Source organism: Catharus ustulatus, chromosome 16 (genome assembly GCF_009819885.2).
Source record: "Catharus ustulatus isolate bCatUst1 chromosome 16, bCatUst1.pri.v2, whole genome shotgun sequence".
Classification (NCBI taxonomy): domain Eukaryota; kingdom Metazoa; phylum Chordata; class Aves; order Passeriformes; family Turdidae; genus Catharus; species Catharus ustulatus.
In genome coordinates this window covers 1,205,458-1,228,310 of record NC_046236.1, presented here as the reverse complement: position 1 = coordinate 1,228,310, position 22,853 = coordinate 1,205,458, and the positions used below count along the sequence as shown (strand labels likewise).

Below are 22,853 nucleotides of genomic sequence, written 5' to 3'. Positions count from 1 at the left end.
GGCTGCGCGGGGCTCCCGTCGGCTCCCGGAGCCGCGGCAATGACGGCGCAACCCCCCCCCCTCTCCTCCCCAGGCCGCGGCAATGGCTGCGCAGGGCCCCCGTCGGCTCCCCGGGCCGCGGCAATGGCGGTGCGCCCCTCCCCCCGTTCTCCCCGAACCGCAGCAATGGCGGCGCGCGCCCCCACCCGTCCTCCCCTGGGCTGCGGCAGAGGAGGGAAGAAGAGAGCTCTCCCGCCTCTCTCCCCGCCCCCCGTGCTGCCTGCAGGGAGCCAGGGCAACAGAGTAACACTGTAACAATCGCGGAATGCCGGCTTTTACTGGCAGGTGCTTGGCTCGGCGCCCTGGCTGGCACGTCTGGGGTTGTAAATGTCAGAAAATTATTCACATATTAGCCGCCCCCGAGTATTAGCCACACTTCCGGGTTTCCACCAAAATTTTTGTCAAATTGCTGCGGCTTGTATTCGTGAAATTACTGTACAGTGAAACTTGTCCCATGCAAAGATTTTCTGAGCAGCAGAAAATTTCTGTACCTTTGGTGCACAAAGGGAAAACTGTCCAGTTTTGGATTTTTGGAAGAGATGGAGGTTAAACCTCATGTCATTGAGGACCCCTGTGTCCTGGGATTGCTGTAGATACTGTGTGTACTGGTTCTTAATGGTGATTAAGTCACAACTTTGTGGTTGGGCAGAAGATTTGGAATCAGCTTTTCTGTCTGTGTGCCACTGCCAACAGACAGGATGATTCTTTTCTGCACAGGCACTTGGTCTCACTTGGTCCCACCTCAGCTTCTGTCAGTACTCAGGCCAGGCTTGGAGTCAGGTTAAGGCCAAGCCTTGCCAGCTTCCGGGTGGCTGCAGTCTAAACATAATTTGGGAGCTCCAGCTCAGCTGGCAGGTTGGGCCCAGATAGCTGCTGCCCAACTTCTCAGGAATTCTGGCTTCAGCTTTTCCTAGGGCCAGGATGGATGTTTTGAGGTAGAGCAGAAGCCAGCTGTACCTGGCAGCAGGCAGAATGCAAGTCTTGCTGTGCATCAACCTTCACTGAGCCTGTCCTTAGCCTTGGGAGGCAGAGCTTTCTCTCTCCTTTGTTTTATTCACCCACAGTATCAGCTTTATATTTACTTATCTCATATGTGTTTTAAAACATCAGTCCTGGAGAGCAGAGATTAGTACCTGGGTTTACAGCAAGTCTCCTGCTTGACCTTTTCTAAGTAATTTAAAGGAATTTGGTTCCATTTTGGACATGGTATGTGTTACAACCTCTTTCATACCAATATACTTGAGGCAGGAGGGGTTTAAGGTGTTACATGCAGGTGTCCTTCCAGTCTCCTCCTCCCCATGCTGGGACAGGGCATCCCATAAAATAGGATCTACTGGATTTTTTCTCCTTCAGGTCACAGGACTTTTTTCTTTCAGTTTTTATGTGATGTTAAGGGATAGTCAGCTTTGAAAGGCTAAAGAAAGAGATCAGCAACATCCTCTCAGGCTGGGGAGGCTTGGGGCTTTTTGAATATTCCCCTGTTGTGTATTTGCACAGGAGAAGCAGGGCAGCAGTGTTGGAAATCCCAGGGAGTGAGTTGCTACCATCCCTCCAAACTCACCCAGTGCTCCCAAGTCCTTCACATCCCGAATTAAAGCATTTCTTCAGCACCACCGTGTGCTAAGGGGTGGCCATTGCGATTCTGCTTCAGAGAACTTGGGGGCAGCATTCCCATTATCCCTGAAGGTCTCTGCTCTTGGGGACATTAGGACGTTTTATTGAGGTAATAAATTCCGTGTGCTCCTTTTAAAAACTGTCTGTTTATAAGCACCTCCAATTCCTCATCCAAAGGGAGGCACTGCTCCTGCAGTGTCAAGCAAGGAGCAAGAAAACATGCAGGAGCTCTGGTTAATGGAGCTTAATATTTGCATGTGATCCAGATTTGGAAAATTGGCTTTTCATCTGATATCTGAAAATTCCCCTCTCACTCTTGGGAAAAAACTGAATTGGAAAATCAAGACTTACTCATGGAGGCTATGTTCATTTAGTACTAAAATTCCATGTATTTGGAAATACCCCAAAGATCTCCTGCTGCTTAAATAATGCAATGACACAATGTCACTGGATTTTTCTTGGGTTTTTTAATCTGGTTGGTTTTCCATTGAAGTTCTGAAAATTATTCTATATACTGTGTGGTAAACAAGTGGGAGTATTTCTGGCAATGCACATTGATGTGCAGAGGGGTAGGAGACCACGCAAGGAATATTTTTTTGCTTTCTTCCTCAGTCCTCACAGAGAGGAGAGTTCCCACAGCACATCTTGCATCTGCTTTATTGAGCTTTTTGCAGTATGTTTGTGTTTTTATTTCAATAAGTATGTGTATGTATTTCCTTTCCAAAGACAGTATGTGAGTGGATTAGAGGTTGTGCTTGTGGTGGTGAGTGAAAAGGGAGTCAGTTGTAGCACAGATAAGGACATCCCTCTGATGTGCTTTTGGGCCCATGGTGCCCAGCTGAACCATTGCAGGCTGCACAATGTTGTGGTGCTCTGGGGGGTGAGGCTGCTTTGAGAATCATTCCCACTTCTGCAAGACATTCCCCAACAGCAGCCTGTCCTTTCCCTAGGGGTGTCAGACTGGGGGTGAGCCAGGGGCTGGCTGCCTCCAGCTTGAGGAGCAGCCATGGATGGTGGGAGACACTCACTGCTGAGAGGATGGGACTGTCACCCTGTGTGTGTGTAGTGTGGCACAGGCCCCCAGAGCTGCTGCTTTCTGCCTGAGCTGACAGAGCCTGGCAGCTGGTGTTCGACCCCTAATTCTTCACCTTCAGCCATCTGTACATAATCCCACAGGTAGAGCATTCCTCCTTCCCCTTCTTTACATTTCAAGTGCAATTCTTTGCTCTAGACAAGTTTTGCCACACCAGAGTTTGTAACCACTGAGGTGGGGCATAATTGGAAGGGAAAACTCATCTGCTCTTGTGTCTTGGTGAATCTGTGAGCCCAGGTGTGTGTGATCAGTGGCCAGAGCAGTCACCTCCCTGTCCCTCCCCTGCACAGTGCTCTTTTCTCCACCGCCTCAGCTCCCTCCTCCTGACAAGTCAGCTGAGGAACAGTGCATTCATTTGTCTCCAAGGTGGGAGGCTGTAGCGCAGAGCTGAGTAACTTGGAGACCTCAAATTAAGAGTGATTCACAGTACACTGCCTGTGTTTCAAACCCAATGTGTCTGAAATTTGAATGGAGAGGGAGGGGGAAGTGGGGGACTTCAACACTCGCGTCCTTAAGCTGGCAAACTGTGCACGAAGTGGGGTTCAAAGGGCTCAGGAGGATGCAGGGAGGAAGGGGACAGCAGCCCCAGGGAACTGAGCAGGATTTGGAGGAACCATACCCTTGTGATTGGTGTGAATCATATAAATAGTGGGCACCCCAGTGTGCCCATCCTGGCAGTCCTGGAGGCATCTGCTGCTGGGCACGGGCTGGCAAGCTCCGGGCGAAATCCATGGAAGGCATGCAGAGTTTGCACGGGCATCCATCTCCAAGCCATGCTCAGTACTGATTCAAACAGCTGTGCAATTTCCAAAGTGAAGCAGGATATAAGGAATAATGGTAGTGTGTGAAATGAATGTAACCTCAAAGACCATGCCAAAGCAGCACAGGGGAGTAGGTGAAGTGACTAGAAGTGACCGTGGGTTCCTGGACCTGTAACAAAAGCCAGTGAAACACTGTCAAAATAGTGCAACAACGGCACTGGCTGGTGTATTGTACTCCTGTGTACAGGAGAGAAGTGATCCTAATTATGTCCACATCAGAATTTATCCCCCAAACCAAACCTGGTGCCATGTGTTGCTGTGGTTTTTATGACCAGCCTGCACCCAGTACTGTGTCACTTCAGCCTGCACAAATCACCAACTGTCCTTGCTTTATAGGCTGTGTGGTAATAAAAGTAACTCCTCAAAATAATTAAGCATCATTTAGTGCTTTTCTTCTGAGTCATAAGAAAAGAACCTTGTGACTGTTTCCTCCCCTACAATCCTAATGTGGATGTTAACTTTGAAACCTAATTAAATGCTAAATACTGTGTTATCTACATAATGCTGGTCACTGCAGGGCAGTGGAGAGGAGGTAGAAGTGAAGACCCTGAAAAAGGAATTTGGAAGTAATAAAGAAAAGAAAAAAAGAAGAGAAGGATCAAGTGGAAGAAAAAAGGAAAGAGCAGGGGAAGGGACACAAACTGCTTGGAGGGCACAGCTGTTTGCTATACCAGGCTCACACCACACAGAGACTTGTGATCACCTCTGCTCTGGGGCCAGGCTGGGAGAGCTGGAGGTGTTCACTTGGAGAAGAGAAGACTCTGGGGGAACCTCCCTTCCAGGGCCTAAAGGGGCTCCAGGAGAGCTGGAGAGGGACTTTGGATAAAGGATGGAGGGGAAAGACAAGGAGGAATGGCTTCCCAGTGCCAGAGGACAAGGATGGATGGGATTTTGGGAAGGAATTGTTCCCTGTGAGGGAGGTGAGGCCCTGGCACAGGGTGCCCAGAGAAGCTGTGGCTGCCTCTGGGTCCCTGGAAGTGTCCAAGGTCAGGTTGGACAGGGCTTGGAGCAGCCTGGGACAATGGAAGGTGTCCCTGCCCATACCAGGGGGTGGAATGAGATGAGCTTTAAGGTCCCTTCCAACCCAAACCATTCCATGATCTGTGATGAGTAATAACACTGGGGTTTGTGCAGCACTTACACCATGTTGTATTATTGCACCGAACAGAACTTGACTCTGCTCTCCTGGAGATGGGAGCATTGTGCAAGCCCAGTGATATATTCAAAAGCAGAGGTTGGAATCAGGATTGCCTTGTGGCTTCCTTGGAAGAGTGAGATGTGGTTTGACAGAGTGCAAATGGGAGCTTGGGTTGTCTACATGTCTTGGTCTGGCAAGGCTGCCTTAATTCTGTTAATCTTTCAGAGAGTCATTAACATCTAATCACCAGCTCTGGTTGCACAACCTTAACTTAACATTGACTGTTTTGTGTGGATGTTGGATACTGGCCTGCCTGCTGCATGACAAAGGCAATAGGAGACATTCCCATGTGTTTCTGCAGGGTGTTGAAGTTTTGGCCTTTGTCTTTCTTGTGGAGCAAACTCTCAACTTGTGAGCAGCTGGGACATCGCCTGCAGCACCTCCAGATCATCAGCAGCAACAAGAAGGCTCAAAACCAAAATCAACTGATGAGGTATGGAGTACATGTAAAGTTAGGTGTGTCTTGGCTCTATTCCTGTCTCCCTGGGGAGCCCAAACCATGGATCCCATGCCTAGACAGCACTATGTCCTCACTGCACCCTATCATGTTGCTCTGTTTCCTGCTAGTTTCACATCTTTACTCTGGGCTGTATTCATATGCAGTTATATTTGTATCTTTATATGTTAATTATACCTTTTGCCAGATACCTGACTTTTTCCCTAGCCCAGGAAAGACAACTGGGATATTGCACTCCAAAAACTTGTACTGCACCCATGTGTGAGTGCTTTGCTGTCACTGCTCCCACAGGCTCATTGCTTTCACATGCTGCTGTCAACTATGGCCGTCCATCAGTGCTCAGTGGCCCTTTCCATAAGAGCAGAAAGGTTTAAATGCTCCCCTCTTTCTCTCTTTTGGGGAAGGTTTTTGTGGAAAACTGCAGACCAGAGACTCCACTTACACTGTTAGAACAGTAACAAAGTGTAAGAGAAAAAGCAAACATGCAGCACAGTGAGAGGAACAAAGCAGAGATCTGAGACAGATATTGGATGCCCTACGGCTCTTCCACAGCCAGTCTTGTTCTGTGGTTCTCTGATCCTGCAGTAATAGACTCCCAGGGAGCACTTAAAATAGATTAGCAGATTTGAAGGCCAAAAGTAACTGATTGTTCAGTCTGATTTCCTGAAGAACTCACGTCATGGAATTCCATTCAGAAACTTTAGGGAGGAAGGGGCAGCGCAGCAGCCCTTCTGGGTTTGTGTATGAACCCCAAACCACTATTTATTGCCTTGTCTGAGAAAGCCATCTGATCTCAGTGTGGGTGCACCAAGCACTGGTGCCCTCAGTACTGGTAATTGATAAATCCCCCCTGGGTGTGTATAAACCTTTCTGTCTAATATTCCTCTTTGGAGCTTCATTCCCCTCTTTGCTCCCTACTAAGAAAGGTTTTGTGGTGTGGCAGGCTCTGAGTGACTCTGAGTTTAGAATCACAGAATATCCTGAGTGGGAAGGGACCCGCAAGGATCACGAGTCCAACTCCTGGCCCTGCACAGACACCACAACAATCCCACCCTGTGCATCCCTGGCAGTGCTGTCCAAACACTCCTGGAGCTCTGGCAGCCTCGGGGCTGTGCCCATTCCCTGGGGAGCCTGGGCAGTGCCCAGCACCCTCTGAGGGAAGAACCTTTCCCTGAGATCCAACCTAAACCTCGCCTGGTACAGTCCAGCCATCCCTTCAGGTCCTGTCCCTGGTCATAGATCAGAGCTGCTGCTCAGGAGGAAGCTGTAAACAGCTGTGAGGTCTCCCCTCAGTTTTCCCTTCTCCAGGCTGAACAAACCTGTCTTGCCTACAGAAAGAACAGCACATCAGTGGAAGTGAAAAGATTCCAAAATTGTTCTTCTTCAGTGAGTTGTCCTGGTGTCCCTGGGATATTAAAGGTGCTACATAAGCAAAGCCAACAACTGTCATTGAAACATTAAACGCTGTCCTTCCTTTTTCTCTAACTCTGCTTCTCTCTACCCTGCCTGTAGGAAAGCAAACATCTTTATGTCTCTGCTGATTGATGTAGCCCTGGGGATACTGCTGATGTCATGGCTGTACAGGAAGAACCGCATTGGTCACCTTGCTGACACTCTCATCCCTGTGGCTGATGTAAGTCTGGTGGGCGCTGCCCAACTCCTGCCTTAGGTGGTTGTAAGGAGGCTGTGCCTCACACACAAGGCTTTCAGGGAGACCTGTCTGAAGTCGTGCAAATTAGGTCTCCTCAAGGACAGTGAAATCTTCAAATCATGTCTGTTGGGACTGCTCAGAAAAAACTCCGCTCTGCTTTGCATGGGCTGTGAATAGTAATTAGATGTTTATGGGAGGGCTCCTCCAGCTTCTAAAGGAGCAATTATGGCTTGGACAGAGCTCTGCAGCTGCAGGTTGGGTGGTTATGGAGCCACAGTGCTTTTATTTTTTTCTGGAGTCAACAGAAAGTGTCCTCAAGTTGTTGCTGTATGGTTGTTTGTGGTGAAAAAAAAGCTGTAACCTGGGTTGAATCTAATAAATTGCTGGAAAGTCAAACATGGTAATCAGTGCAGCTGTGCTTGTGAAAGGAGTTTCATGGGGAAGTCCAAAGGCTTTGCTGGTCAGGGTGCAAACACCTGAAATCCTGCTGAGGAGCTCTGGGGTATGGATGCTAAACTAGGAAAACTTGCTGTGTCTTGTGATTTTCTTAAATATAACTCCTCTTGCCCACTGAGATCCCTCAACATCAGCAGAAATTCACAAATAGTATGACTCACACTGCCCTGCTCTTCTGGTGGTTCATTTTAGGTGCAGAGCTCCAGTGTATCTGTTTAGTGGCAGTAAGGAACATATAATGTACTTCAGAGGCTGAAGACCAGACCATTAATCTGACATCAGCTCTGTTTTAAGAGCTTCTGTGTCTTGGAAATACATGTGCAGCCAATTTTGAGCCCTGCCACGCAGCTGCACAGCCTAATCCTTTCTCTGCCCACCTTTCTTTAGTTTCTGAATGAGTTTTTCCATTCTTTCTAGCAGCTGGAGAATGTCTTCTCTTTCTCCAGGTTCTTGATTGGGAAGAATTTGATTTTGATCAGAGAATTTTAGAAGTGGTTTATTTTTCCTACTTAGGCTGCATTTCATGGGAAGAGCTCACAATTCCCTTGATAATGATCTTCTCAGTCCATGTCTAACTCCTTAATTATTACAAGGTCTCTGATCATTCTTGCACATGCTGGACTTTTCAGAAAGCATGTATGGAGTGTCCAACATAGCTATGGATCAGGATTATTGCTGGTTTTCTTATCTTTCATAGTCAAACTTTTAAGGACAGCATGTTTGTTGTAGACACTACTCAGCAGTGGTGGTGGGTAGGAAGAACCACATTTGTTGCACAACACTTGCTCTTGTGTTTGAGCTATACACTGGAAATATTCTTCTAAGTCTCATTCCTACATCTTTTCCCTTACAGATATTTCAGCTGGAGAAGTTGAAGTTCTCTAGAGCTTTCCCTTTGGGATTACTAGAAGTGCCCAGCTCTCAGAAATCTGATTTCTTAACAAATCTGCAGGGAAGTGGCTTTGGCTGCATTCCTGGTTGCACAGGTGGCTTTGGGAGGGATTCCATCTGCCCAGTGTCTTTGGCAGATGGACACTCCTTGTGCTCAAGGTGTGTCCACCCCCAGCACCTGTCCTGGACAGGCTTGCTTGTGAGGGTTGCTTTTTTGTTCACCTTTCAGTAATTTAGCTCATCTGGCACTCAGCTTTTGCATCACAGTGACAGCTATCTTCACCACGTCTCCTCCGTGTGTGGACTCTGTTACCTGGCTATCACCAGGAGCTGTTTGCTCTCTTTCCTGGAAGTGCTGACTCCTCCATGTCTGGAGCAGCTGATAGCCAGTCAGAGCCTTTCTTCCCTGTTTTTCCAGGCTTATCAGTTCAGGCCACTCACAACTCTTCTTTTTTCCACCCTTACTTTCTTCTTTCAAACATTTGAGATTGTGGACATAAAATCATTTGGAGTCTTTTTATTCCCTTTGCTGGGCATTGATTGATATGCATTATGTACAGGCCGCAAAAAATGCAGATCTGAGTGATCCCAAAATAAACCAATGACTTCAGCAAGTGGTGTGCAAGCCAGCACCACTTCTTTTCCAGTACGATAGCAAAATCTCCCCTCAGCCATTCAGCACTGGGTTTCTTCTCTGCTGCTGAGTGTCCATCTGGTCTGCATTATTCCCATCGCTGGGCTTTCTCAAGTGCTTGTGTGTTGCCAAATTCAGTAACTCAGCATTCCCTGTGTGCAGAGAGCTCCTGTTCCTTCCCTAACACTCTTCTGCTTTGAGCCATGCCCAGATCTGCTGATATCATTGACCCTACACCTCTGTGTCTGTTGGTAGACAGAACATTGGATATCTCATTTGCCCCAGAGGGTGCTGGGCACTGCCCAGGCTCCCCAGGGAATGGGCATAGCCTGAGATTGCCAGAGCTCCAGGAGTGTTTGGACAGCACTGCCAGGGATGCACAGGGTGGCAGGAACAGGAGCTGGACTGGATGATGCTGATGGGTCCCTTCCAACTCTATATTGTTATTATAATAAGATTGTTATGTATAATAAGGCTATATACATAACCTCACTTTAACCTTAATGATTTTCATATTGACAGGCTATCCTTATATAACACATAACCTTATTGGTTTGATTGATTGATTTTAACTTTGACAAAATCCCAGCTGTGTGGGGTCTAGATACTGTGCTCAGGTTTTTCTGACCAACATCTCTCTGGAAGGAAGGTGGATTATTTTGACTCACAGCATTGCCAGGGTCACAAGCTCAGCCTGCTGCCAGGCGTGTAGGCTGTGTTCCCTGGCCATCCCTTGTCATCTTCTGATAAAATGGATCTCAAATCAGCACTTGGGTGGCAATTGTTGATGCTGCACAAGACATCACTGAGTGCAGCTCCCATTTTCCCAGCGTGGTGAGCTGTGCTGTGCTGGCTGTAATAACAAGTTGCTTTTGTCACTCAGTGAGGCAGATGTGATTCAGAGACACCCAGGGAGTAACTGGCAAGGAGCTGTTAGGAAGAACTGATTTTTGAAGCAGGCTTTCAAATCCAAAAATGGAAAACTTGAATAATCTTCCCTCTGTAGGTTACCTCACAACTCCTACCTTCATCCTCCTCTTGATCCCACCAGGCTTCCCAATGGTTGTCCTTGCTTTTGCCTTCCACAAGACAGCCTTCTTTCACAAATACCTGACTTAAAGCTCTGTGCTGGTTTTAAACAGAACTGCTTATAAACTACCTCGTTTGTTTTTTTCCTTCATCTCTTTTATCCTTGCCATGTCTCTTTTTCTTGAGCTGCAATCTGTTTGAAACAGTTACATATTTATCATAGATTATGCCTGCAAAAGCTTTACTGGGGCTTGGAGATAATTTGATGTATGTTCCTACTCAGTCTTGTTCCACTGATCTATAAACAAAGCAAGCAGAGAGAAAACTTCCTGAAAAATATTTTTAGATGTTAACTTATAAAAAAATGTATCTTAGAGCCCCAACCACCTGCAACAGACACAGGGCAGGTGTATCTGAACCAGGAGAGCTTTGGAGCGTACTCTTGACTTGCACCAGGCAGAACCTGAAAGCTGGAAAGGACCTTTAGAGTCACCAAGTCCAACCATCAGCCCAGCACCCCTGTGTTCACCACTAACCCTGTCCACAAGTGCCTCCAGGGATGGTGACTCCACCACTGCCTCAGTTGTGCCAGTGCCTGACCACTCTTTCAGTGAAGGAATTTTCCCAGTATCCAATCTAAACCTTCTCTGGCACAACTTGAGCCGTGTCCCCTTGTCCTGTCCCTGTTCCCTGGGAACAGAGCCCGAGCCCCCTGGCTGTCCCCTCCTGTCAGGGAGAGCCAGAAGGTTCCCCCTGAGCCTCCTTCTTTCCAGGCTGAGCCCCTTTCCCAGCTCCCTGAGCCTCTCCTGGTGCTCCAGCCCCTTCCCCAGCTCTGTTCCCTTCCCTGGAGCACCACAGTGCCCTGTGTGTCCTTCTCCATCCATGTCACATCAGCATTAGTCCTCTGCACATGGGAACTAGGAAGAAGAGCGTGACAGTGAAGAGAATATTTCCACAGTGAGCTCATCTAACCCTTGTTAGCTCCAGTCTCTATCCAGTTTGGTCATGTCCCAGCACCCTGTTATGAAACACTTCCAAACCACTGTATCTGATTTATTAATATGCCCACATTCAGTATTCATGACTGCAGGAGGAGAATTGGACTCACAGTCACCTTTCCTGATTCTACTTGCTATTGATCAGTCCTAAAATATCTGTCTGGAAAACAACCTGCAAGGTTATGCTTCAGTACTCTGTTTGGAGATGTCTTGCCCAGCTAAATAACAGCAAGGTAGGGCACCTTCCCAGGGCTATGTGCCCCTGCCAGGGTATAGCAGCACCTCTGGGACTGGCAGCCTCCAGAAATACTCACTGCTAAAACCCAGCCTTGCTGAAGGACTGCTTTCAAACATTTAAATATTTCATTGAAATCCCCAAAAGCTTTTTCTAAGTTACCAATCCAACACTTTAAATATTAAAATCGGTCTATTTATAAAGCAGCAAACACTTCTCAGCCACAGAGGTGAGCTCCATGGGATCCAGTCAGTCCTGACTTGCAGTGAGACACAGGGGAAAGGAAGGAAATAGAAAGACAAGCCTTTTGGAGAAGTTGAAAATGGAGCCATTAATTTTGCCACAGCACTGAAAGTAAATGTTTACAAACTCATTTTGCCAGGATCTGTTGGTTAATAAAGCAAATGGAATCATTCCTTGGAAATAATTTTTCCTTAGGGAAATTATACATGTGAATGATAAGGAAAGTAGGCTACAGTGCATCAGCTTTAGGGAGCATGGCTTGGTGGTTCTACACATGGGCAGTTTTCAGTGCCCTTCACTTGCATGGGCTGTAAGTGGGATTTTTTGAGAAAGAGAGCTTTTCCTCACAATCTCTGTCCATATAGGACAGTGTAAGAGGTCACTTCTTCCAGGTATTTTCCCCACCTGTTTGCTGAAGGTTATCAGCTCCCTCAGTTCAGAGCTTGGTAGCTGGAGCTCAGCAGTGGTTTCAGTTCAGGGAAGCAGGGCAGGTGGGAAGTTCTGAGGAGAAAAATCACCCAACTGCAAGGGGAGTGTAGAAATGGAGTGTAGAGAGAAAAATCAGTAAGTAATACCAACCTGGGCTGAAATCACCAGAAAATGTGAATCACAGCCCTCAGTGAAGGGTCTGGAGCACACATTTGAGGTAGGGAGGAACAAACCCAGAGCTGGGATTTGGTTTGTTCTGCAGCAGTGAAGTGACAGCACACAGGGCTGAAGCAGGTCCAGAGACAGGAGCAGAGCTGGGGAAGGGTCTGGAGCACCAGGAGCAGCTGAGGGAGCTGAGGAGGCTCAGCCTGATGATGCCTAAAGAGGCTACCTGGAACAGAGGCTGGACAGTGTTAAAGCAATAAAATAGGGGTTTATTAAAAAGCCTTTAAAAGGATACACCTTGGGCAGCACTAGAGCTCGGCTGTGGTTCCACCCAAGGTGGACCCAAGATGGATGACTGGTCATGAGTTTTTACACTTTTATAAGTTTTGGTCCATTTACATATTGGGGTTAATTGTCCAATTCCAGCTCCAGGTTCTGCAGAACCACCCTCCCAGATTGCTCTCCCCAATTCACTGCTGGCACTTTTTGGGCCTGAAGCTGCAGCAATGTCCTCTCAAGCTGGAAAAGGATTGTTTTGTGTGACTGAGCTGTGAAGAGAACTTGCTAACACTTTATATGAAATTCAGAGTCACACACCAATGCAGTACAGAATCTGAAAAATATAAAAGCTTAAACTTAAGGCATCACTGGGGAAAAGGAGGCTCAGGGGGGACCTTCTAGCTCTGCACAACTCCCTGGCAGGAGGTGGCAGCCAGGTAACAAAGGACAAGAGAAAGCAGCTTCAAGTTGCAGCAGGGGAGGTTTCAATTGGATATTGGGAAAATTCTTTTATGAAGGGGGTGGTCAGGCATTGGAACAGGCTGCCCAGGGCACTGGTGGAGTCACAGGAAGTGTTCAAAAAGCCATGTGGATGTAGGTTAGTGGTGCACCTGGCAGTATTAGGTTCATAGGACTTGATGATGTTAGAGGGCTTTTCCAACCATAATGATTTTCTGATTCACTGTTGTGGGGAGGAGCTCCGTTAGTGTTTTTCCTCAGTGATTCCGAGGCTGCTTTGTTGCTGGGATGCCATGAGTACCTGTCCATGAAGCCTGCAGAGATGATAGGCAAGGTCAGGGCTATTGCCTAGCACACCACAAAGTATCAAGAGGGTTTTTCATTAAATACTTTTATATAATTGTGTTTTCTATCCTGCTCTAAACAAATGCAGATTATTTATAAAAATTCACTCTTTTTTGCCCATTAGTGCACTGTCATCTTCCCCCACTTTTAAAATCCTGACAGCCTTCCCCAAACTCACCTCTGGCTTTTCACCTGACTGTCCCCAGAAATGGATTTGTGCACCAGCATTTGCCATCCATTTCCAGAACCCTCATTACCCCAGGAGATCCCACCCTTCCAGAGGTGACCAGAGGTAACACAGTTCCATGTTCCCAGCACAGAGACCACTGAAGCAATTCAAGTTCCTCTAAGCTGTTCTGTTTGATTCAGTAAGGAGTTAATAGAAGTGCATTTCTGATTTAGGTAGTTGTCTGTAAAGCAGCTGTTTGGATTTTTTCCCATTGGTTTGAAGGTTGTGGTGGAATACTTGAGGGGGCAGTGATTACAGTGTACTGGCCCTGTTCAGTGTGATTGCAGTCTTTCCTCTCCATGGCCTGGCTTCCTTGTGTTTGCAGCATGTGGCTGAAGAGCTACAGGACCTGCTCCAGTGGCTGATGGGAGCACCAGCTGGCCTGAAAATGAACAGAGCCTTGGATCAAGTTTTGGGCCGCTTCTTCCTTTATCACATCCATCTTTGGATCAGTAAGTGAAATTGTTTAACTTTCTAGCCTCCCTTTTCATCTCTTCCCTCTGAGTGTTTAATGTTTGCCTAAAGGTGAGTAATGAATCAAAATGCACTTCTGCAAGTACAGACTTGTCTGGGAGTCTTCCTGCTGTGGGAACTGAAGCCAAAGTTGGATTCCCACACAAGGAATTCATGCATATTAAATAAAGTGCTGGTATTGATGCGCTGCAAGCAGTGCAGATCCTGCTGGGGTTAGTTCCTTGGTGTCACTGGTGCTGAGTGTCCAAGGGAAGACACTGCTCTAGGGTCGTTTGTAGGGTTTTGTGGTCATTGCCATGTGAGAGGTAGCTCTTGGGATAGGGATGAGAAATGTGCAAGGATACAGATACCAACCATGTCCTATCACCAGCTTCAGCTTGGTGCATAAACTCTATAGTTACTTTACTGATTTACTTTACTCACCAGTCAAGTATGTTCTTGTTTCTGTGACTTTGCCCCACTTTGGTGATGAAAGAGACTGTTTGTCCACACTGCTTTATTTTACAAAAGACATGCGAGGTGGCTTTTGTGGGAAGAGCAGAAAACAGGAATGGTTGCAGTAAAGGCTGATGTGTGCAGTTAAAAATGTACTTAAGAATCTGGACATAAATGTAGAAAATCAAATGTTGCATCCCTGGAAGTGTTCAAGGCCAGATTGGATAGGGATTGAAACAGCCTGGTCTGGTGGAAGATGTCCTGCCCATGCCGGGGAGGTGGCATTAAATGATCTGTAAGGTGCCTTACACCCCAAACCATGCCATGCTAATTCCATGAAATCCCATGTGGAGAAAGGTGACTGCTGTGTTCAAACTATGAACACTCCTCCCCATGCTCCCCCACTTTGGGGCAGAAACTTGGGCAGAAAGAGAGTTTTTGTTGGCCCTCCTAAAGAGAAGATGGCTTCTAAAGGATGCTGCTTCCATGTTTTCATGGCTCTGATTTCTGGAGCAGTGTTGTAGGGCAAGGGGAATCAGCCTTTTGCGAGGGTCAAGAGGGAGATGACCCTGACAAGCACTGACCCTCTGCCATGTCCACCAGGCTACATCCACCTGCTGTCCCCCTTCATTGAGATGATCCTGTGGTACGTGGGGCTCTCGGCTTGTCTGGGCCTGACCGTGGCTCTCTGCATCCTTTCCGACATCATCGCGCTCCTGACCTTCCACATCTACTGCTTCTATGTCTATGGGGCCAGGTGAGTCCCTCTCCCTCTCTGGGCTTTGTTTGGAAGCACCTCAGGCTGTGGTGAAGCATTCAGTCCTGGTGTACTTCTCCTGAATTCACAGTTTAACCCACAATTAATTTCTTGCAGTCTTTTAAGCTTGTAGAAATTATGGCCACAGTAGTACAAGGGACCCATCTTTCATTTCTCCTGCATTTAGATATTTATGTCATGGTAGTGACCTGGAAAAATGAAACTACACAACAGACAGAGGACAAGAAAGCAGCTCACTGCATCCCTTTGATTCAACCTCATAGTACTCTCCTCCACTGCACCCTGCTAGAGATTTGGAGGGGAACTGGAGAAGAGTAGGAGAGGAGGGGAACCCCTGTAGGCTTGAAGAGGCCCCTGAACCCCTGTGTCTGCCCTGCTTCAGAGGTCCTTGCCTGCACTGTGGAGCACAGGTTTGGGGTTACAGGGGGTCTGTGACACTATACAAGTGTCCACTTGTCTGGGGGTCCCATGGCCTGAGAGCTGGGCAGAGACTCTGAATGAGTAGGGGGAGTGCAGGGCACTTTGGGGCACATCTGGGGCATGTTTGGGTTCCTGTGCAAGGAACTGTGCTCTGTTCCTGCTCTCCTCTAACTTGTGCTGCACCAAGGAGTTCCACAGGCCACAGGATGTGCTTGCCAGGGAGATGGGATACAAGAGATAAGGGACCTTTTGTCTTATAAAGAACAGAATGGCCATCATCCCTCCTCAGACTTTACGTAGCCAACCACAAAAGAAACAGTAAATCTTTAGATATATGTAATTTAGGGAATGGTTGGAAATATTGAGACCTGATTTATGAGCCGGGTCTGTTGTGAGCATAGGTCTTACACCCAGAATCAGTAATATCAGGAGTGGGAGGTCTCTTCCCAACACCTTTAATTACTGGAATTTCTGTGAGGAATGGCCTTGCTCATCCTAGTTGTGCAGAGTGGTAGTAGGAAGTAGGAAAAGCATTTTGTCAGCTGGTTGCCCTTCCCTGGAGCTGCAGGGAGCCAGCCTACCTGTCTTGTGTTTGTCAGAAGTACAAAGAACTGTGTGCTGTCCCCATGGACCCAGGAAGAGTCAGCAGTCACCCACAGCCACCACAGCCCCTTGAATTCCTGCAGCTGGCAGGAGGAAGAATTTGATGGTTCAGGTGCTGGTGAAGCCTGAGATCCCCTTCTGGAGCAAACCGCAGAGTGAAACGAGGGCAGGCATGTGTGTGCAGGCAGCAGGGCAGGTGGGGCAGGTACCACTCCAGCAACACCCACTGGGTGTCATGTCAAGGGGTGCAGGGAGAGTGTGGCCTTAGTCAGAGCCATGGGCAGGTGTGTGCCAGAACCTGGAGGAGTTGTCCTGCGCTGCCTCCTGCCTAGGGATTAGTGCACCAAGCTGTGCCTGCCAGTCTGGAGGCACCCTGCCAATTCCTTGAAGCAGTTGGTGTTCCTCAAACCAGATTCTTCTCTTGGATGAGACTCCTTGCCTCTGCTCTCGTATTGCTGCTGTGAAATCTGAGCAGCCTCCACACCTTAGCTAGCCTGGTTTGCCAGTCTTGCTTTTGCAGCTCAGGCTTTCTCAGACTCTTGCCCCACACATTGGCCATGTCCCTTTCCTTTACGTCCCTGTATGTTGGCACTGCTGCCCAGGGCACTTTGTGCCTCCTCTCCATCCCAAGAGCTGTTTCTTCCTTGCTGTTATTCCATGAAGAGATGTCTGTTTCCCACCCCTTGCCACCCCAAGTTTCCCTCACTGTTGTCATTTTTCTGTGAGGGAAGTTGCACCAAGTCTCATAGCACCAAGTTCTGAAAGCCTAAGGGAGGGGTGCAGTAGGGGCCACCAGGCATTTTACTGTCTTTTCCCATCTTAAGGATTTTTAGAGCTGTTGGTTACTAGAGAAGCTACAGGGGCTCCACTCCTCTCCTTGTATCTCTGCTGCAGAGGCTCAATTGTATTGCATTGGCTCAGGTGTGGGGTAAGACCTTGGCCAGCCCTGTCTGGAAGGGTGTGAAGGCAGGGGAAGGGACAGATCTGAACTGAGGAGACACAGGTGAGCTTGGGGAAATAGGATTGCTGGTTCTTTTCATAGAATCATGGAATGGTTTGGGTTGGAAGGGGCCTTAAAGCCCATCTCATTCCACCCTCTGCCATGGGCAGGGACACCTTCCACTATCCCAGGTTGCTCCAAGCCCCATCCATCCTGGCCTTGGACACTTCAGGGATCCAGGGGCAGCTGCAGCTTCTCTGGGCACCCTGTGCCAGGGCCTCAGCACCCTTTTGCTGCAGGGAAGGTGTTGTCATGAGGCTGGCAATTGCTGCAGCTCCAGGGCATGGCCTGGCCATTGCTCTCCAGTGGCCCAGAGCTGACTGCAGTAGCCCCCATGCCAGGGGCCAGCCCAGATAGGGTAGACTGAGCTATGAGTTTTTATCTGCATCATTGCCTGTAGATTTCTTTTGGCAGCCCTAGCTCTCCAGGTGGGTGCGTGGGTGTGGGGCTGTGCTGGTGACAGCTGGGTGGTGCTGGAGCTGGGAGCTGCCAGCTGTGCTGCAGAGGCTTCTCTTTGCTCAGGCTCTACTGCCTGAAGATCTACGGCCTGTCCTCCCTGTGGCGCCTTTTCCGGGGGAAGAAGTGGAACATGCTGCGGCAGCGGGTGGATTCCTGCTCCTATGACCTGGACCAGGTACTGCCACAGGCCTGGGGACATCCCAGAGCACTGCCCTTGGTGATGCCCTCCCCTCCTGCTCTGACTGGTACTGGGAACACAGACACAGGAGCCTTTGTGGTGCCCAGAACAAGGACATACCTTGACACTGAGCCCATGGCTCTTCTGCTGCCTTACAACACTGCTTGACTGCCCTGCAGCACCCCTTCATTGCCCTGCATGCCCTCCCTGCCCTCCAACACTCCTTCCTAACCTGCAGCAGCCCTTCCTTATGCCACTTCATTCCCTGCACCCCTTCCTTTCCCTGCAGCACTTCTTCCCTGCCCTGCACCCCTTCCTTGCACCCCTTCCCTACCCTGCACCCTATCCCTGCTCTCCAGCATCCCTTTCCCTTTCCTTTTCCCTTTCCCTTTCCCTTTCCCTTTCCCTTTCCCTTTCCCTTTCCCTTTCCCTTTCCCTTTCCCTTTCCCTATCCCTGCCCTCCAGCACCCCTTCCCTTGCTCAGAGGGCCAAATTGTGGCCAGTGCAGAGTGGCCCTGAGCACCTGCCAGGCACCCAGCAAGCTGTGGTGGGTGCTGCAGATGCTGGCAGCTCTCTGAGCCTGGAGTGGGAATGGGGGAGGGATGGAGGCAGTTGGAAATGTGGTGCCCAGCAGTGTTGCCACAGTAACAGCCGTGGCAGTGATTCTATTAAAAGGCCCCGTTTCATTCAGGTTGTGCTGGAGCCTGGCCCACACACTGTCACTCAGGCAGAGGCAGTTTTTTGCGAAGTGCTATAAGCTCTTTTTAATTTCTGAAATGCCATGAGAAAGTCCAACAGAGCCTGAGCTGCTCCAGGCCAGCAGCTGCAAACATCACTGAAATAATACCATAAAATTTGGAAACTTGCAGGGTCAGCACCTCTTTCTATTACAACAGATAACCTTGAGCTTCTTGCACCACAGCTGAGAGCTGGTTTTCTGTTTCTTTGGTGATTAAAAGTCTTGGTGCCAGGTTTGCATCAGGGTTCACTCCCTGTGTACTTTGAGGAGAATTGGTTTGGCACTTCAGGCTTCATCCTGCTGCTCTGGAGACCAGTGGGAAATGTGTCACTGGCTGGGTAGGAAGGGACATTCAAAGCAGACCTGAAAAGACTTTTGGTAGTTTAAACAACTGCAGTGGAGTGACAGGAGAAGGGAGAAACAACTGCTGTGAGGGGAATGGGTTGGGTTGTGATCTATTCCTGGTTACATCCCTAAAGCTGTGATGCTGATCCACCTCTGTGCTGTGGCTGCTGGGTTGTTTTCTTTCATGATATCCTGCAGCCATGGTCCCTTTTTGCAGAGGTTGCAGTGCCCTATACTCCTGTGGCCTCTCTGTTCTGGAAGTGAGGAAATAGAATAGGTCCCTGTTTGGTATAAATCTGAATTTCTCCCCCTTGGAATTATTTAGACCTATGCCAACTGGGCTGGCCCAGAATAAAAATAACTTTTTCTATGGGCAGTGGAGCTAATGACACCTGCTTCCTTAGGGATTTTCTCCTTCATCCTCTAAATATTGCTCCCTGACTCCAGCTTCTTGATCTCTCCCGCCTTCCCAATGAGCAAGAGGCAGAATTCCTGTGGCTGGACAGCTCAGCTGGTTGCTGCTTTGGGGAATGTTTATCACCCAGATTCTGTCAAGTTTGCACCAAGTGCCTGTACTGCTGAAAAAAGGAGGAGCAAAAGTACTTCTCAATTGGTTCCAGAATTCCCATTCAAATTACCACTTCTTTGTTCTTTTCCACATTTTTCTGGTAAAATCTGATCAATGGCTGTAAAACTTTTGGGGATAGAGAGTAGAAAAATGCAAGATCATGTAAGTCTTGTTTCCTACGGAAGCCAGCCTGAAATGGGAAATCTTGAATGTTGTCTCTAAAGGAAAGTTGCTGTCAGGATCCAGCTTTTATTTGTCTTTCCAAATGTACTCCCATAATAAGGAGTTTTGAAGAAGGCCCAGAGAGAGGAGAAATACTGAAAATATACAAGGTAACAGCATTATTCACATAGGCAAGATAAAAACACATTAAGGAGTCCTGCAAACTTCCATTGCCTCAGAATCTCCTATTTTTTATTTGTAATGTATTTTATTTTGCCATTGCTCTGCTCATAACTGTGTATCTTTTTTCCCTAGTTATTTATTGGCACTTTGCTGTTCACAATCCTGCTGTTCCTTCTGCCTACAACTGCACTGTATTATTTGGTGTTCACCCTGGTAAGATTTAACCCTTGAAACACGTCAAACTCTCTTTTCTGAGGTAGCAAAAAATGACTTCCTAGACATTTATGGTCATCCATTAAGAAAATAAAAATGTGGGTGTCTTAAGAAGGATTCTCACACAGCTCATGTGAGAATGTGTTTTTCCAAAGGGAATTCCCAGCAAATCCTGGCCAGCAGGACAAACTGTTCCCCTGTCTTTCTCTCAGAAGTTGGTTTTTTATGTTTCCATCCACATCTGTGGTGATGGCCTCTCTAGTCTGATCCAGAACTTTTTTTTTTCCCTATAGAATTAACTTGCTATATAAAATGTTTTCAGCCATTTTCCTCAGAGGCTGGAACTTCTTTATTTTTCTTTTCTTCCCCCAATATGACCAGTCCTCTTTGCAATCTGCCTGGAGCCAAATTTTCCACAGACAGTGGCCATCACATGCTTTCAGCATCTTTTTTGAGCCCTCTCTTTTCAGATGAGCTTGGCAGCAAAAAATAACTGCAGTGTGACAAAAGGAGGTGCTTTAGTCAGGGACAGAAAACACAGAGCAGGAAGCTCATTTCTGCCTGCTCTGCTCTTGCTTAAACTCTACATGAGGTTTCTTCAGGCCGAAATGAGCTGTTGCAGCTCACTGTTGGAGAGGCAAATTTACATTCACTGGTACACAGTGATGGAGTTTACTCCAAGTGGGGGAATTGGGGCTTCTTTTTCAACTGTGGCTGTTGAAAGTGGAATAGTTCTTGTGTCCTTTCTGGCCACAGCATCTCCAGCTGTAGGAGCTTAATTCCAGTTACCCCTCAAACCCAGATTGCTGAGGACACTCACACAGGGTCTGGATACTCAGCACTTCCAGACATCACCCCCACTTTGTGAGGCTTTAGCTTAGCACACAGCAGTGTTAGATCCCAGCTCAACTCAGGAATTTACAAGTGTTTAATCTCCTGTTTCCTGAGATGTTCTGTTAAACTGGTTTTGGTAGCTCCGGTTGCTGGTGGTGATTGTACAGGGCCTCATACACTTGCTGGTGGACCTGATTGACTCCCTGCCTCTTTATTCCCTCATCCTTCGCCTCTGCAGATCCTACAGGCTTGCAGGTGAGTTCCTCAGCTCTGCCCCTGCAGCACTTCAAGCATTTTGCATTATGTGCTTGATTTTTGTGCACTGGGTCCCTCCTGAATTGAGGATGCTGTGGGGGTAGAAGAGCCCCAGGCTCAGGTTGTGCAGGTGTCCCTGCTGTGAACCAGTTCCTGCAAGGAGCAGGATGAGAATGTCAATGGAAATAAATCTGAACCTGAAGCAGAATCAGGAGTACCTTTAGAAAGCCCTTGGCCATTAAAAATGGCCTCCAAACAAGCACAGTATAAACAAGGTCATCTTTTATTCAAGTTCTAGACTACCAGATCAGGTAAAAAACTTCTGCAAGTCAAACATGGCATGGAGCTGTGCTGGGGGGGTTTAGGTTGGGAAAGGAAATGTTCTTCCAGAGGGTGCTGGGCACTGCCCAGGCTCCCCAGGGAATGGGCACAGCCCCGAGGCTGCCAGAGCTCCAGGAGTGCTTGGACAGCACTGCCAGGGATGCCCAGGATAGGATTGTTGGGGTGTTTGTGCAGGGCCAGGAGCTGGACTGAATGATCCTTGTTCCTTCCAAATCAGGATATTCCATGATTCTGTGAAACAAGCTCATAACTGTGGGTGTTTGGGCTCTGAAACAAGCCAAATCACAAAAATACTTGGAATATCAGCTGTTGCAAAGGGTTGGATCTACAGTGCTTGCAAATCAATGGAGCTCTTTCAGTTCTGTGCTGACTTTGACTGACTGAAGCCCTGACCTGAGGTGTTTGGATGAGTTTCAAAGCTCTGGGCAGAGTTCAGATAATCGTTCCCTTTTCAAGACTAATCTGTCACCATTTTGAAGCCAGTCATTGTTTTTCCACTTTGGGTAACCATAAACCGTGGCTGGCACCAGAGTAAGGACTCATTTTGGAATGCTTTTGACTGTCCACAGCTATGGTTGATCTAGTTACAGTCAAGCACATCTAAATTATTATCTCCCATCCTTTTAAAGAGCATGCAGCAGGAATTTAGCAGAGAAGAAAGAGCTTGATCATCAGTAAACCAAGGCCAGTCATCAAAGGCAGAGGAAGCTCAAGGCAACCTCAGCAGCTTTGTCTGCTGGAGCACTGCCAGGCTCTATCTTGGGAAGGTAGAGCTGACCTGTGTTACCAGCTCTGTTGCTTATCCATGGGAGCCTTCATCAGGTTCCTATGAATTTCCTGGCAGAAAAGTCTTAAACCTTTCAGGGCTGTCTTTGGAGAACAGGAGATGCTGCTGAAGAAAACTGACCCAGTAATGAGCAGAATATAGGGCAGGAGGAAATCTTGGTGACACTGAGAGGTATAAGAACATGAATTCCTTTAGGTTATGTAAGGCCACAGGTTACTTCTCCTCATTCCTGTTCAGCCAGGTCTCTGCTGCAGGAAACAAGCAGGAGATTGACTTCTCAGCTGAGTTCCTTAACTGGCACTGCAGTGCCCTGGTGCCTGTGAGAGGAAGAGGCATCTCTGAGCATTTCTGCAGTCTGTGTTCCTGCCCCAGCACAAAACTGTGGCATGGCAACAGGAACAGATGGAGCAGTTGAATCCAATTCAAAGGGCTTCAGAGAGTACACATCACATGATGTTCTCACTGCTGAGGTGCTGCCTCCCTTGTCAGACTCACAACTTGAAGAAGACATCCTCTGGCAGGTGTTAGGGCAGCTGATTTTATAGGCATCACCAAGATGGTTCTACCAACATGAATGGATAGTTTTTGCTGGTAGGAAGGAGGGTTGAGTTCAACTCAGTTCAGTTGTGGCATGTGGCCTCCAAGTTCTTTGACTCAGTCAGTGTCTGAATTGACAAAATACTGCACTGGTGAAGCCCAGGCCAGGGGTAGGTGAATGATCCATCCACACACCTAAAACTAAATGCATTTTTTCTTTCTGCACATCCAAAGTGAAATATTTATGACTTCAAAAAGCCTTTTTTTATCTAGATC

General features: G+C 47.8%; 1 protein-coding gene across 4 annotated transcripts in view; it reads left to right on the top strand.

Annotated features, from left to right (window-relative positions):
* The window catches only part of PIGQ (phosphatidylinositol glycan anchor biosynthesis class Q), a 35,635-nt gene that overhangs the window by 5,475 nt on the left and 7,307 nt on the right, over window positions 1-22,853 (top strand). For all 4 annotated transcript variants that reach the window (XM_033074064.2, XM_033074065.2, XM_033074063.2 and 1 more), the window contains exons 3-9: window positions 5,067-5,198; window positions 6,735-6,855; window positions 13,591-13,717; window positions 14,778-14,931; window positions 17,498-17,609; window positions 19,742-19,822; window positions 20,797-20,911. In XM_033074064.2, the coding sequence (XP_032929955.2) occupies window positions 5,067-5,198; window positions 6,735-6,855; window positions 13,591-13,717; window positions 14,778-14,931; window positions 17,498-17,609; window positions 19,742-19,822; window positions 20,797-20,911 (842 nt within the window). The remainder of the gene's footprint in view (window positions 1-5,066; window positions 5,199-6,734; window positions 6,856-13,590; window positions 13,718-14,777; window positions 14,932-17,497; window positions 17,610-19,741; window positions 19,823-20,796; window positions 20,912-22,853) is intronic.